This window comes from Tenrec ecaudatus, chromosome 13, assembly GCF_050624435.1.
Source record: "Tenrec ecaudatus isolate mTenEca1 chromosome 13, mTenEca1.hap1, whole genome shotgun sequence".
Lineage (NCBI taxonomy): Eukaryota > Metazoa > Chordata > Mammalia > Afrosoricida > Tenrecidae > Tenrec > Tenrec ecaudatus.
The window spans coordinates 77,695,010-77,708,922 of record NC_134542.1 but is presented as its reverse complement, the minus strand read 5'-3'; the positions used below and the strand labels follow the sequence as shown (position 1 = coordinate 77,708,922).

Genomic DNA, 13,913 nt, shown 5'->3' with positions numbered 1-13,913 from the left:
TTCATTCAGCAGGGCAGTGAAGGGTGATGACTGGGGCAAGTCTGATGACTCAAGATCCACCTTACCATGATCCTACCTTGTTACAACCCTACTAGAGAGCTCACTCCAAAATGGGACTACCACCACAGTCAGAGTTTGACAGCAATAGTCTCCTGGAAGCTCTAGTGGCATAGTGGTTATGCATTGGGCTGCAAGCTAAAAGGTCACCAGTTTGAAGCCACCAGGTGCTCGATGGAAAGAAGATGAGGCTTTCTACTCCTGTAAAGACTTATAGTCTCAGGGTCAGCTCTACCCTGTCCTATAGGGTTTCTGTGAGTTGGAATATACTCAGTGACCGTGAGTTTGATCTGATTTTGGTTACTCTCCATTTTCTAGTACAGTTTCACAGTGATTGTCTTTCGGGAGGTCTAGTGGCAAGTGGTTAAGTGTTGGGCTGAATCCTGCATGGGCAGATCCTACGCAGAAAGCTCCAAGGGGTGAAAACTGGGCCTTCTATTGCAGTAAACAGTTACAGTCCCGGTTAGCCCACAGAGGTCCCTGTGAGTCAGCTCTGACTTGATGACAGCAACTTTGGTTTTGGTTTATTTTAAGTCAAAGTCATATGTGTAAATCTATTATTTTGAAAAGTTGATGTAATGGAGTTTTAGTCATTAAAATAAATGTAACACAGATATATGTCCCCATCACATTGCGAGACAGGTGGTTCAAAGATGGGCTTAAAGAGTTTAATGAAGGAACTATTTTCAAATGTGTGGACACGAGAAAGGGAAATCAACTTGCAGTCATGAAAGCCTAGAGGTATACCTCCTCTCTGGCCCCAATGGATCCAGCTCTCAGCACTGTCATTGCATCAATACCAGCTCATAATGACCCTGTAGGAGTGGGTAGAACTGCCCCTTGGAGTTTCCAAAAATGGTACCTCTCTATGGGAGTAGAAAGTTCTTTCTTCTGTGGAGTTGTTTGTGGTTTCTAACTGCTGACCTTGCAGCTAGCAGCTCAATGCCTAACTACTGTACAGCGAGGGCTCCCAGGAAGCTTTGACTGCCCTTATGACTTGTGGAGCAGAGCGTACAACTTGGTAAGAGCTATGATTGTGTAAGAGAGCCACCTTTCAACACCCGTGGTCTTTGACAGAAGCATGTAATCATTGGCAAGCTATGGATTCAAAGGGTCCATTTCTCTGTTCTCTCTCCAACCTTCCCATTATCTCTTAATAACTAAACTCGACGAGAAGCTAGAGGACAGGGGAACTTAGTACACAGTCCATCAAGACAGAGCATGGTGAAGAGTGGAAGGTAGATTCTTACGGGTTGGGGGAATATGCACAGTGATCATATTAATCCTAACACCTAAAAAAAAAAGAAAAGCAGACAAGGTTGTTCCTTTTTATAAACTGATAGGATAAACAATTCTGGAGGAAAACATTTGGATTGAAAATCGACTTTCTCCTTTATTACTCTATTCCAGAATATGACGAGGATTAGAAAGAAATATTATGTAGTGGACATGAAAACATCGAAGTTTCCTGCCTATATGATTACTGTCAGGATTTGTAAAACTAGAGAACATATATTTCATCAAAGACACTAGATAAGAGTTGCACTTAACTAGCACAATACTTCTTAGAAGCCTGTGTATAGAAAGCGTAATCACCCAACTCCAACCAAACTCGCCACATCTCAGTTGGTTCCAGCTCACAGTGACCCACTGGTACAGGTAACACAGCAGCTTCTTTTGGGTTTCTAGGATTGGAGATCTTAACAGTAGGAGAAAGCCTCACCTTTCTCCTGTGGAGAGGCCACTGGCTTTGAACGGCTGACCTTGCAATTAGCAGACCAACACATAATTCCCTCTACCACCAGGGCTCCTGCAGTTTAATGATAGTCACAAACAATTGTAGAGGAAATTATGGATAATTTTATCTGACTATTTAACACTAACACCAGGGTAAACTAGCAAGCTCTTCTTTCTGTATTGCTATCTAATATCGGTGCAATAAAATAAGGGATATTGTTCCCCTAGGGAAAAAAAAAGGCCAACTATATTCCCATTGTACCATTGTCTGCATCTAGATCCAAACCCATGCAAAGAAATAAAAAATATCTCAGTGTTTAGAAAGAATCAAATTACAGAGCACCATGGAAAATGTTTGAGTCACCAATTACATGAAATTTGCCTTAAAATAGATGAGTATAAATTCCACTCCGTAGTGGACAGGGTTTACCTGGAACTGTGGATTTTTCCTTTGGGAAACATCAGGGAAATGTACTTCAGGGGATCTAGGAAAAGAAACTGCTACTCTCCTAGAGGAAGGAGGGAAAAGAAGGCAAAATAGTTATTAAAAAAATCTATGATTCATGCAATGTCAGCAATGTGTACATGTGTACATAAACAGAAAGCCTAAAAATGCTGAGAACAAACCATCCTCACTGCCTTCCAGCCGATTCCGACCCATTGTGACCCACTAGGACATGGTAGAACTGCCCCTATGGGTTTTGAGAGTCTAAGTGTTTATGCAAGTAGAAAGCCTCATATTTCTCAGGTGAAGCAGCTGGTGGTTTTGAACTACTGACTTAGAGGTTAGCAGCCCAAAGAATAACCCATTATACCACCAGGGCTCCTGCCTGAAAATACACAAATTGGGAAAAACAATTTGAGAAGCAGCAAATTACAGATTAAGTGGCACTGTTGGCACAGAGGTTAAAGCTCGGTGGAAATCCAAATGTTGGCTGTTTGAACCTAGCAGACATTCTATGGGGACAGACATGGCCCTCGGACTCTGTAAAGACTCTATGGAGTCTTGGACAGTTCCTAGGATTTGGAATCCCCTGGAAGTCAACCAGATAACAACTAACTAAACGGGATCCCAGACCACAGCCTATAATGAGTATTTTTCAAATAATAGGTCACAACCCATTATTAGATCCTTAAGTAAATTTAATGGATTCTGAATGCTATTTAAAAATGACATATAATAACCTAAACTAGGAAACATCAGAGTATATAGTGTGTATTAATGGCAGTTTAGTAGGTGAAACTTTTGTTTTTATTACACACGTATATATAAGTATGTGACTATGTGGTGGTTTAAAATATATTTTCATTGTGGATCATATCCAAATTCTTTATTTTACATAGTGACCTATACTATATACGAGAGCCCATCAGTTAACACATACCCCATTTTGTTGTGCTTTGCAGACAGAGCATTTTGTTTTCTGTCTGACTAATTGAAGCGGTGTGGCGACCCTGTGTTCAGCAAGCGTGTTGATGTTATTTTTTCCTCATCATGTGCTCACTTAGTGTGTCTGTGTCACATTTTGGTGATTTTCATACTATTTCCAACTTGTCTAAAATGCTATTTATTTCACACTTCATAGACTAGAGGTTAGGTTGGCAAACTTCTGACATGGAAGAGCCAAACCTGTCCCTGACAACAATTTAAAATTAATTCCAGAATTATATATGTATATATGTATTAAAAATGAAGTCACCATTATCTGAATAATATCCTTTAAAAGTTTTATTCTCATTTTCACATTGACTTCAGAGTCACCGATACATACCAGTACACTACATAAGGCTCCAGAGCCACAGTTTGCTGACCACAGACTGGAGTACAGCGTAGCCCAAGTTTCTACGTGCACTGGGAAACAAACAAACAAACAAGTCACTGTATTGTACCATTGTTGTTACTATAGTGGCCTAAAACTGAATTCCAAATATCTCCGCAGTATGTCTGTAAATATGTAGTCAATGACGTAGTCCAGATACATTGCGCTTGAGGGATAATGCAATGAAATCATCTGCTCTCTCTCTCTATCTCTCTATATATGTATTTATACATATACACATATATTATTGAAATTTGTTTCTAGCATGCTAAATGCTTGTGCAAAGGTAGGCGCACTAACAGAACAGCAAGGGGAGCAGAGCAAGGAAGTCGTGAGGGAATACCAAAAATCAACTTTGGGGCCAGGGCTTGGCACCCCACCAGACTCGACTAGAAAACACTCCTTAAGGTCAACAAATAGACCTTGAACTAGTTACAGGCTTTTCTTATTTTTGTCATTGGTTTGTTGTTGTTTTGTTTTCTCTTGTTGCTTTGTTTTGCTCTGTCTTGTTTTTGTGCATATTATTATCTCTCAGGTCTATCTGGATAAGATAGGTGGGATAAGCAATCTGGAGGAGAAAACAATGGGACCAACGGTTCTAGAGGAACATGGAAGAGGGGGAGGTGGGGGAAAGGAAATGGTACTAACAAACCACATGATCCCAAATCGGTGGTAAGGAGGATGTAAGAGGCCTGGTAGGGCTTGATCACAGGTAATGTAACCAAGAGGAATTACTGAAACCCAAATGCAGGCTGAGCATGATAATGGGACAAGAGGAAAGTAAAAGGAAATAGAGGAAAAAACTAGGAGGCAATGGGCATTTATAGAGGTCTAAATACAGGCATGTACATATATAAGTATACATATTATGATGGGGAAAAAGATCTATGTGCATATATTTATAGGTTTAGTATTAAGGTAGCAGATGGACATTGGACCTCCACTCAAGTACTCCCTCAATGCAAGAACACTGTTCTATTAAACTGGCATCCCATGATGCTCACCTTTCCGACATGATCACTGAAGACAAAGCAGGTGCATAAGCAAATGTGGTGAAGAAAGATGATGGTACCTAGTTATCAAAAGATATAGCATCTGGGGTCTTAAAAGCTTAAAGATAAACAAGCAGCCATCTAGCTGAGAAGCAACAAAGCCCACATGGACAAAGCACACCAGCCTGTGTGATCATGAGGTGTTGAAGGGATCAGGGATCAGGCATCAAAGAACAAAAAATAACATCATTGTGAATGAGGAGTGTGGAGTGGGGACCCAAAGCTCATCTGTAGGCAACTGGACATCTCCTTACAGAAGGGTTGTGGGGAGGAGACGAGCCAGTCAGGGTGCAGTGTAGCAATGGGAAACACAACTTTCCTCTAGTTCTTAAATGCACTCCCCCCCCATCATGATCCCAATTCTACCTTACAAATACAGTTAGACCAGAGTATGTACACTGGTACAGATCGGAACTGGAAACACAGGGAATTCAGGACAGATGATCCCTTCAGGACCAGTAGAGAGAGTGGCGATACCGGGAGGGTGGAGGGAAGATGGGGTATTAAGAGGGAACCGATGACAAGGATGTATACATAACCCCCTCCCTGGGGGACTGACAACAGAAAAGTGAATGAAGGGAGACGTTGGATAGTGTAAGACATGACAAGATAATAATAATTTATAAATTATCATGGGTTTGTGAGGGAGGAGGCGGGGAGGGAGAGGAAAAAAATGAGGAGCTGATACCAAGGGCTCAAGTAGAAAGCAAATATTTTGAGAATGATGATGGCACCAAATGTACAAATGTGCTTGACACAATGGATGGATGTATGGATTGTGATGAGAGTTGTATGAACCTCCAATAAAATGATTAATAAAAAAAGAGGACCCACTAATAGGGTTTGATGCTCAACAAATCTAAAGAGTGTAACTCAGTATAACATGAAATCAAGCTTTAGCTTGTAGGTATATTTGCAATAGCCATGTCTGGCATCTAGCGTTGGGACTCTCCCACGTAGGCAAAAGGACTTCCTTTATCATGCCCATGTTTGTCAGCTCTTGGCAGCAAAGGGGAAGGGGAATGCTTTATCAAAGCCTTGAGCAATATGCAAATAATCCTTGAAATGTAATGGAAATGAGCGCTTCCTGTGTACATAGTACTAACTTGTTTCTTGGAAGTTTTCAGCCTAAAAGATTGTGCATGTGACGTTCCCGTGACTTCCGGGGTATGTGAAGTGGATGATGGAAAGGAAGCTTCACAATGAGGCGTGGACATTGAGTCCCCTTCATAGTTTGGCCACTAGTCCTCTTTTTTCTTAATACAAATATTAAAATTAGGTAATTTCATTTGACAACTTGGATAGTAACTAGAAAACTTTATTTTAGGATTCCACTTTTAGTGGGGTAAAATTTCACTTTGTCTCAAGATTTTTGTTTCCATTTTTTCCTATTGTTTAAATATCGGTTATATTGTACATTATCACCTCAATGCCATTATATTTTGTATGAGGACAGCATCCACATGTTTTATATAAATAAAGACAAATACTTTTTGTGTAAATTAAGACATTGATTTAGCTCCTTGAAATTAAAATTATATTATTATGCAGGGAAGCCATTTTCTTAGCTTACATATAAAGCTTCCCATTTTGTAATTACTTGTTCTAAGAGACTGCCATTGTGAGATGTGGTCGAAGAGTGCTCTTTTTGACCTTTGAACATGGATACACGGAGAGAAGAGAGGTATTCCAATGTGACATATATTGGGACACGTCTTACACAGAGAATGCATTTGGTTTACACATGCCTCAAGAGTGAATTCGACATAGAATGAAACTGGCATTTGTCTGGTTCAGGAATGAGTCAGATTCGGCTCAAGGTTACTAGAGTGACTCCTCAGTTTTGTCTGTTGCCATTATTTCTCAAATCAACTGAGAAAATATTTGAATCTTTGCCCAGAAGAGCAAGGAGCGCTGAATCCCATCTTTATTTTTGTCTTATTCTCCCTAATAGGGCATATCTCTTTTAACTCAGCAACCTGTCAACAGGAAGACACAGGATCAGACTATAAAAGAAGCCCTTCCACTGGGCATTTTCTTGAATGTGAACTACATAGGAATTCTGTATGCTGAAATCTGCCTATAATCTTAACTCAAAGCATCCCTCTAAGAATCATGTAGACCAAATTTTAACAAGATTATGTGTTCAGGATTATAAAGGGCATGTATATGTACCTTGGCTATTTTCACACCAAAACAGAATTCCTTTTTCCTTTTACTTTATTTAGTAAAAAGCAGAATGTGTGACAGGAACACCTTGGGCAGCTGACTGGAATACGTCATAACTGTGTAGCACTCTCTGACTTCCTTTTCAAAAGAGTTGGGCTAGCATTTAACCCTATAACTCCCACCTTCTTTTCTAGTCCAGTGGCTCATTCTCAAGCCTTTGACCACATGGTGGTTAAAGTACCCAAACAGTTGTATGAACTTCCCAACTGCTCTGTGGGAGAGAGATGTGCTAGTTTGCTTCTGTAAAGATTGCTGCCTGGGGCATCAGAGGACACATAACAAACAAACAACAAACAAACAGAAACATGGTGGTGAGAATGAGGGAAGTGGGAGCAAAGACCCAAAGCCCATCTGTAGACAATGGAACATCCCCCCACAGAGGGGTGGCAGGGAAGGGATGAGTCAACCAGGGTGCAGGAGAGCACCGATGGTTCACACAACAAATATTCCTCTTGTTCTCTGAGGCTTCCTCACCTCCCAGTGCTGGTTCCCACTCTGGACTGGACCAGAGCAGGTGCACAGGTACAGATAAGAGATAAAGCTCATGGCACATGGAGTCCAGGAACAGAAATGGTGAATAGCGATACCAAAAGGGTGGGGACAGGAGGGGAGAGAAGGGGAAGAACAGGGAACCGAGCGCAATGATTGGCACATAACCATATACTCACCTCCAGGGAAAGGAATGACAGAAACCAGGGGGAAGGGAGACAGTGGTCGGTGTGAGATATGAAAATAATATTAATTTATAATCTATCAAGGGGCCATGAGGGTGGGGGGAGGGAGGGGAAAAAAGAGGAGCTGATACCAAGGGCTCAATAGAAAGTGAATATCTAGAAAAGAACAATGGTGATATAAGTACAAATGTGCCTGATACGATTGATGTATGAAATGCTATGAGTTGAAGAGCCCTCAAAAAAATGATCTTTTAATAAAAAATAAATAAAATAAAATAAAAATAGTGAGTCACTAAAAAAATAGATTACTGCCTTGGAAACCCCATGGAGAAGTTCTACTCCATCCTACGGAAGCCCCATGGGGAAGTTCTACTCCATCCTACGGAAGCCCCAGGGGGAAGTTCTACTCCATCCTACGGAAGCCCCAGGGGGAAGTTCTACTCCATCCTACGGAATCACTGTGCTGGAATCAACTTCACAGCAATGGGTGTAGTTTGGGTTTTCATCTAATTCTCTGAAGACATTTAAAAGAAACTCATTTGAAGGAAGGTGTAAATCACCTGGGACAGTGCAATTTTTTAGTCTTGCTCTTACAGTGATTTTAACTACTTTTTTCTCCTCTCTCCACCTCTTCCCTGCCTCCCCCTGCCCTCTCCATTTTTCCATAGCCTTCAAAGTCTACTTCTTTTCGTTTTAACTGTCCTTGATGCCTAGTTGAGGGAATTAGAATGTATTGTCATTGTTTTTATCCTTAGCATCTTTTGCCTTGGCCATCTGAAACTGCACAGGTATAATTGGGGTCGCTTCTATTGGATTATCCTTAAAAGGTAGAGTGTCAACTAAAATATCACATTTAGCAGCGATTTGAAATTAGCATTAATATACATGGTTCTATTCCTTAGTATGTGTACCTGGTACTGCTGGCAGATTATATCACCTCTGACTTTCTCTAAAATATCAATATTATCCAACAGAAGCTTTTTATTGACCATTTTCTTTATTCATCCGCATATCTTTGATTTATATAATAGCTTCTTTGATTTTTAGAAGAAAGGTCCCATCTCTAAGGCTGGTAGCATCCTCCAGCATCATAGTCTCTCTGGCTTCCGGTGGGCACCTTCTAGCGACTTGCCCAGCTGTATTGACCCCGACCTTTTCACTTTCAGATTTGCAAAGATCTAGCTGACTTGCAAAGAGAGATAATATTGGGTTTCAATTTCCCACCTTCCTTTAATTATTTCTATTTTTTTTGTTTTTTGTTTTGTAATTTATCTTCTTAATTGGAGGCTCCTCATCAACTTTTCCTAACTCCTCACTGCAGTTCCTCTTGATGGGGTTTCTCTGGCATTTTCCTCACAGGTGCCTCCGCTCAAAGGTATCATTAATGATGTGGTTCTGGTCCGACAGCTTAAGAAAAGAGCTATGCATTGTTTCATATACCTAGTATATGTGGTTGATGTCATCTATTATTCTTTTATTTCTCTTTTTACTTTAGTCCCCATGTATCTTATTTACAAGAATTTTCTAAACTTTAAAAAACAATTTATTTTCATTTTCTACTTTGTCCTCAGACAACTCATTTACATAAATTATTGCATAACATACTAATATTTTATGTAAGAAACAGAATAACTTATTGGGAATTTTTTTCCAAAAGGAAAATAGGGGTGGGATAAAAGAACAAGGCATGATTATTGCCTTTGGTTATTTGAAAGATTGCCTTAAGTGATAGGGAGGAAGATATTTAATATGACTAAAAGAGCAGAGTTAGCACTGGTGGGTAGAAATCCTAAGAAAATACATTTTATCTCACCATAAAGGAAACTACAAGACAGATCCATGTAAAATGCAATGAGCTTTATTCTGAGATAGAGGGTTCCTCCTTTGCTGAGAACTTAAGTATAGTCTGGACAGCTCATTGAAAGGAAAATTATACACTGGGTTTAAACTTTACGAGTTGGTATACGAGATGATATTTAAGGCCGAATTTAACCTTCACAATCTTATTGTCTGAGACTTAAATCCACATCTCCAACTCCCACCTCTCATTTGTCCTCTAATTCTGCACCGCCTGTTGTTTGCTGTGAATTTCCACTTGTAAATCTTACTCTCGTTTCAAGTAGTCTTTACTACGAATACAAAATGCAACTGTTTGCTTCAGATCACTAAACTAACTTCTTACTACCTTGCTTACTTCTTCCAGTGATAGCTTCATGCTCTTGGACATCTAGCCTTAACAACTTTGCATTATAATCTTGTCCAATGAATATAGTGCTACTATTGTCATTTATTTTTCTCTGTCATTATAATCTACCACTTTAATGTGGACAATAGTACCTCTTTGTTTATCTTTTACAGAACACACTCTCAGCCTTTTTCTTTGGAAAACGTCATGATTTCATTCCTGAGTCTATTCCTATCAAACTCTTGAATTCAGCTTGTCTAATCTTCTAAGGCACTCTGGTGGCAAAGGGACTTACTAGTTGGGCTGCAAACTGCCAGGCCAGCAGTTCAAAACCACCATTCCCTCCTTGGGAGAAAGGTGAAGTTTCTCCTCACTTGAAGGCTTACAGCCTCAGAACCCCACAGGAGCCGTTGCAGGCAGCCTTGTCGGGTCATTGTGAGTGAGAATCAACCTGAGGACAGTGGATTTGGTTTTTGAATTTTATATCTTCTCTAGTTCACTAACTACATACATTTCTATATTTGTTACTTCTCCAACTTGAAAAGTCTATGCAACCCCTGAGGAAAAAGTCAGGTCAATCCTTCTAAATGAACACGGATCTAATTGTAGATTTCCATACTCTTGTTGAGTATTACTTATGACAGTGAAACATTAAAAGATCACACGCATTTCTCTTCTTTAGTACACTCCTTTGGGTTTCAAAGAAAAAAATATTTTCTAATAGCTACATTTTAGAATGATTGAAAATACATTTTAGAAACTTTGTTTATCTGTAGTTTATTTTTTCATTTCTTCCTTTGTACTCAGTGTTCATAACCATATGAATGTTGGAAGTAGTTTGTAGTCTATTTCATTCAGTATTTTGTGATTTGTCCATTCCTTTATGATCGATTGGATCATATGCTTTCCCCCACTAATTGAGCACCAAATGAGAGAATGCATTATTTTGAATGTCGTTTACAGTGTCTAAAGCCCATTGCCAGCCACTCTAAGCCAAATTGAAGCTTAATGCACATGATTGTAATTTACATTGTATCCATTGAAGAAAATGAATTATATTGAAGTAAAGCAATTATGATTGTAATTTGCTTTGTATTTGCTCCTAATTTCTTTCAAGGTATTAGATCCTCCAACACTATTTTTAATAACAGTAGAATTATTTCACTTTACCCTACTTTTAAGGATGTTAATACTAATGATTTAGTATTGCTAATGCAAATATTAATTCATTTTCCTTGCATAGTTCAAAATATCATTTTGTAAAGAAGCATTCATTATCAGAGAAAAAGGAATGGCACTAAATTAAATGAATAACTTTTCTGATTTTCATCTCACTAACAAATGATACTCACTGGCATGATAGAAGGCCATCAAGTTTATGCAAAATCAAAGGAAATTTCTTCTCTTGATTTGTTGTGAAATTAATTTTAATCTTCTCAATTTTAAACCAACTCTTGGTAATCAAATAGATGCCATTTACATGTAGACTTGAATGAATTAAAAGCCTAAAATCTTTCATTTTATTAAAACTAATTTTCTGATCATTTGAGATTCTATGCGCTATAGTTAATCTTTTTTCCTCCTAATTCTACAGAGAAATGATGAAGAAGCAGTTGTGGATCGTGGTGGAACTCGTTCTATTCTCAAAACACACTTTGAGAAAGAGGACTTAGAAGGTAAACATTTTCCTTCTTGAAATAGCTCTTGGTTTGCTTTTTGTTTCTGAATTATTTCAAAGAGAACTATGAAGCTTGTCTTGTTGAGTATTCCAAGTGTTGGAATCAGAGTAATAGAGAGTGGAAAAGAGGGAGATATTGTAGCTTTGGTTAATTGGGAATTCCAATAGGCAGACCTGCAAATAAATAGAAATATTTATCTATTCATCAGGCACTATTCTGTGAATTAGTATTTTAATAACTCTTACTTTAAGAAATTACAATCAACTGAGAAATGAAAGTAAACCATTGAAGACTGTTAGACAGGGTTCTCTAGAGAAACAAAACCAGAATGCTAATAAATTTATATATATTTATACAGCTAGATAGGGGTATAACATAAGAAATAAACAGTTAATTAAATTATAAAACAATCCAAATAGCTCAGTGCAACTTACTCCGTGAGACAGTTGTGAGACACTGGCAGTTCTTCAAGAATTGAGGGCCACCAGACAATCCTCTGTAGAGCAATTCAGGCTATCCGGGCACAGGCAGCAAACAGCAAGGCAGGTCACCAACAGTCAGACAGATGACAGGGTCCGACAGTCCCCAGCTCAAGAGATGTAAATTCCAATGGTGTGGCAAAGCAGGTCTTGAAGAAACCTCAAGTTACAGAGACACAGTCCATGGGTTAGGTCTTCCACAGGTAGTGTAGCTTGCAAATGGAGGCAAAGAACAAGCAAGGCAGTCACACACAGTGGTCCGATGATCAAAGAGCAAGAGACAAAAAAGGTGAGGGTAGCTGAGCCATTTATTTCTCTGCCCTTCAATTAACCCCAATTGTGTTTATTGGCCAGGTTGGCACAATAAACTAACTACCTCAAAGACAAATCCGCATATCAACTGCACAGAGAGCACTTAGCATAGGATGTTTACAGGAAAGGCATGATCTGACCTTGTCTAAGTATAAGAGTAAAATGTCCCTAGAATACCAAACCAACAAAAGACCAATTTCACTGCCATCAAGTTAATTCTAACTCTGATGCCACTATAGAACAAGGTCCATCTGCCATCTGTGGGTTTTGGAAGCTATAAATATTTATGTGAGCAGAAAGGCTCACCTTTTTCCTCTGGAGGACCTTGAACTGCTTACCTTGTAGTTAGTAGCCCAACTAATAACCTTCTACAACCACTGGCTTCTAATCTTTTCTAGAAGGACCCCTGGTAGTACAATTGTTAAAATTCTTTACAGAATAGCCATACATAGATAGTTGGAAGTTGATGTAATAGTTTTTCACTTAAAAGAAATTATTATACTAAAATAGTTAACACATATTGAACATCCTTCCTGCCTAAAGGGAGAAAATCAAACAAAATAGGCCTGCTTAGGGCTAGGTTATAGAGGGGATGTAGTAGCAGAACCAAAGTTGTTGTCAGTTGCTTGATTCTGGTTTCGGTTCTTAGTAGTGCTTATCTCCAGAAGGTTTTCTTTGTAGAAATCTTTATAGAAACAGACCACCAAGTCTGACTTTTGAGGCTCTGCTAAGTAGCTTCAAACCATCGATCTGTACCTGGGGAACTGAATGCAAGTCCATTCCTACTCAGAATGATCCCATAAGGCAGATTAAAACTGCTCCCTGGGGTTTCCGAGGCTGCCAGCATAGAAGTAGGAAGCTTCATCTTTCTCTCACAGAATAACTGCTGGGTTTGAATGCTGACCTTGTGGTTAGCGGCTGATGCTTCACACGCTACACCATTAAACAAAAATCTGATTAGTAGATAATCCAATCTTTGCTCTGTTTTCAGATACCTACAGTTCATACTTTTAATTCCCAAAGCTAATAATTTTGGATAAGTCATAAGTGATTGCTATCAACATTAAATTTCAATGGTAAAATTGAAACTTAGAATTTTGAAGGAAATAGAAACAAATAACAAAAAAATCCCCAGATCTTATTTATAATTACTTCATAAATATGTGTTCTGTCCCTAACCCACAGTAGGGAGAAATATGGGGCTTTCTACTCTGCAGTCCCAGAAATGTGCAGAGGCACTTCTCCGCTGTCCTGGGGGGTCGCTGTGAGCTTTTATAACCCATCATAAATAATTCATCATTCAGGCATCTCAGGATGTTCTGGAGGATTTCGTTGTGGAGCACTCAAAGAATAGATAGATTCATGTGCCAGTTCCAGTATCATTGACCTCTCTTAGAAAACAATGTAGGTGTTCTCTGATGGGTGTCATGCCTCAGAGATAATCAACTGACAGCATAATATAGAGTGAATAAATGGGAGAAGACTAGTTGGAAAACTCGCACCACTGAGGTGAATGGCAATGGTTGTTTCTTCTTTTCTGTCATTATAGGAAGAGGCCTAAACTCTACCTGGGAAGGCCATCTTATTTCATAATATAAATAAAATAGATCAATAAATACATAATTTAAATAACGTAGAAAGTGGAATTGCCTTTGTAAGCAAGCACACGTTTTGCAAATGTTTTCAATT

The 13,913-nt window shown here is 39.0% G+C and overlaps 1 protein-coding gene across 3 annotated transcripts in view; it reads left to right on the top strand.

Annotated features, from left to right (window-relative positions):
- The window catches only part of SLC4A10 (solute carrier family 4 member 10), a 241,254-nt gene that overhangs the window by 25,333 nt on the left and 202,008 nt on the right, over positions 1-13,913 (top strand). For 2 of the 3 annotated variants that reach the window (XM_075528845.1, XM_075528844.1), the window contains exon 2: positions 11,349-11,430. In XM_075528845.1, coding sequence (XP_075384960.1) covers positions 11,349-11,430 — 82 coding nt within the window. Of the gene's footprint in view, positions 1-11,348; positions 11,431-13,913 lie in introns of those variants that run through there. The other variant, XM_075528846.1, reaches the window with a different exon arrangement.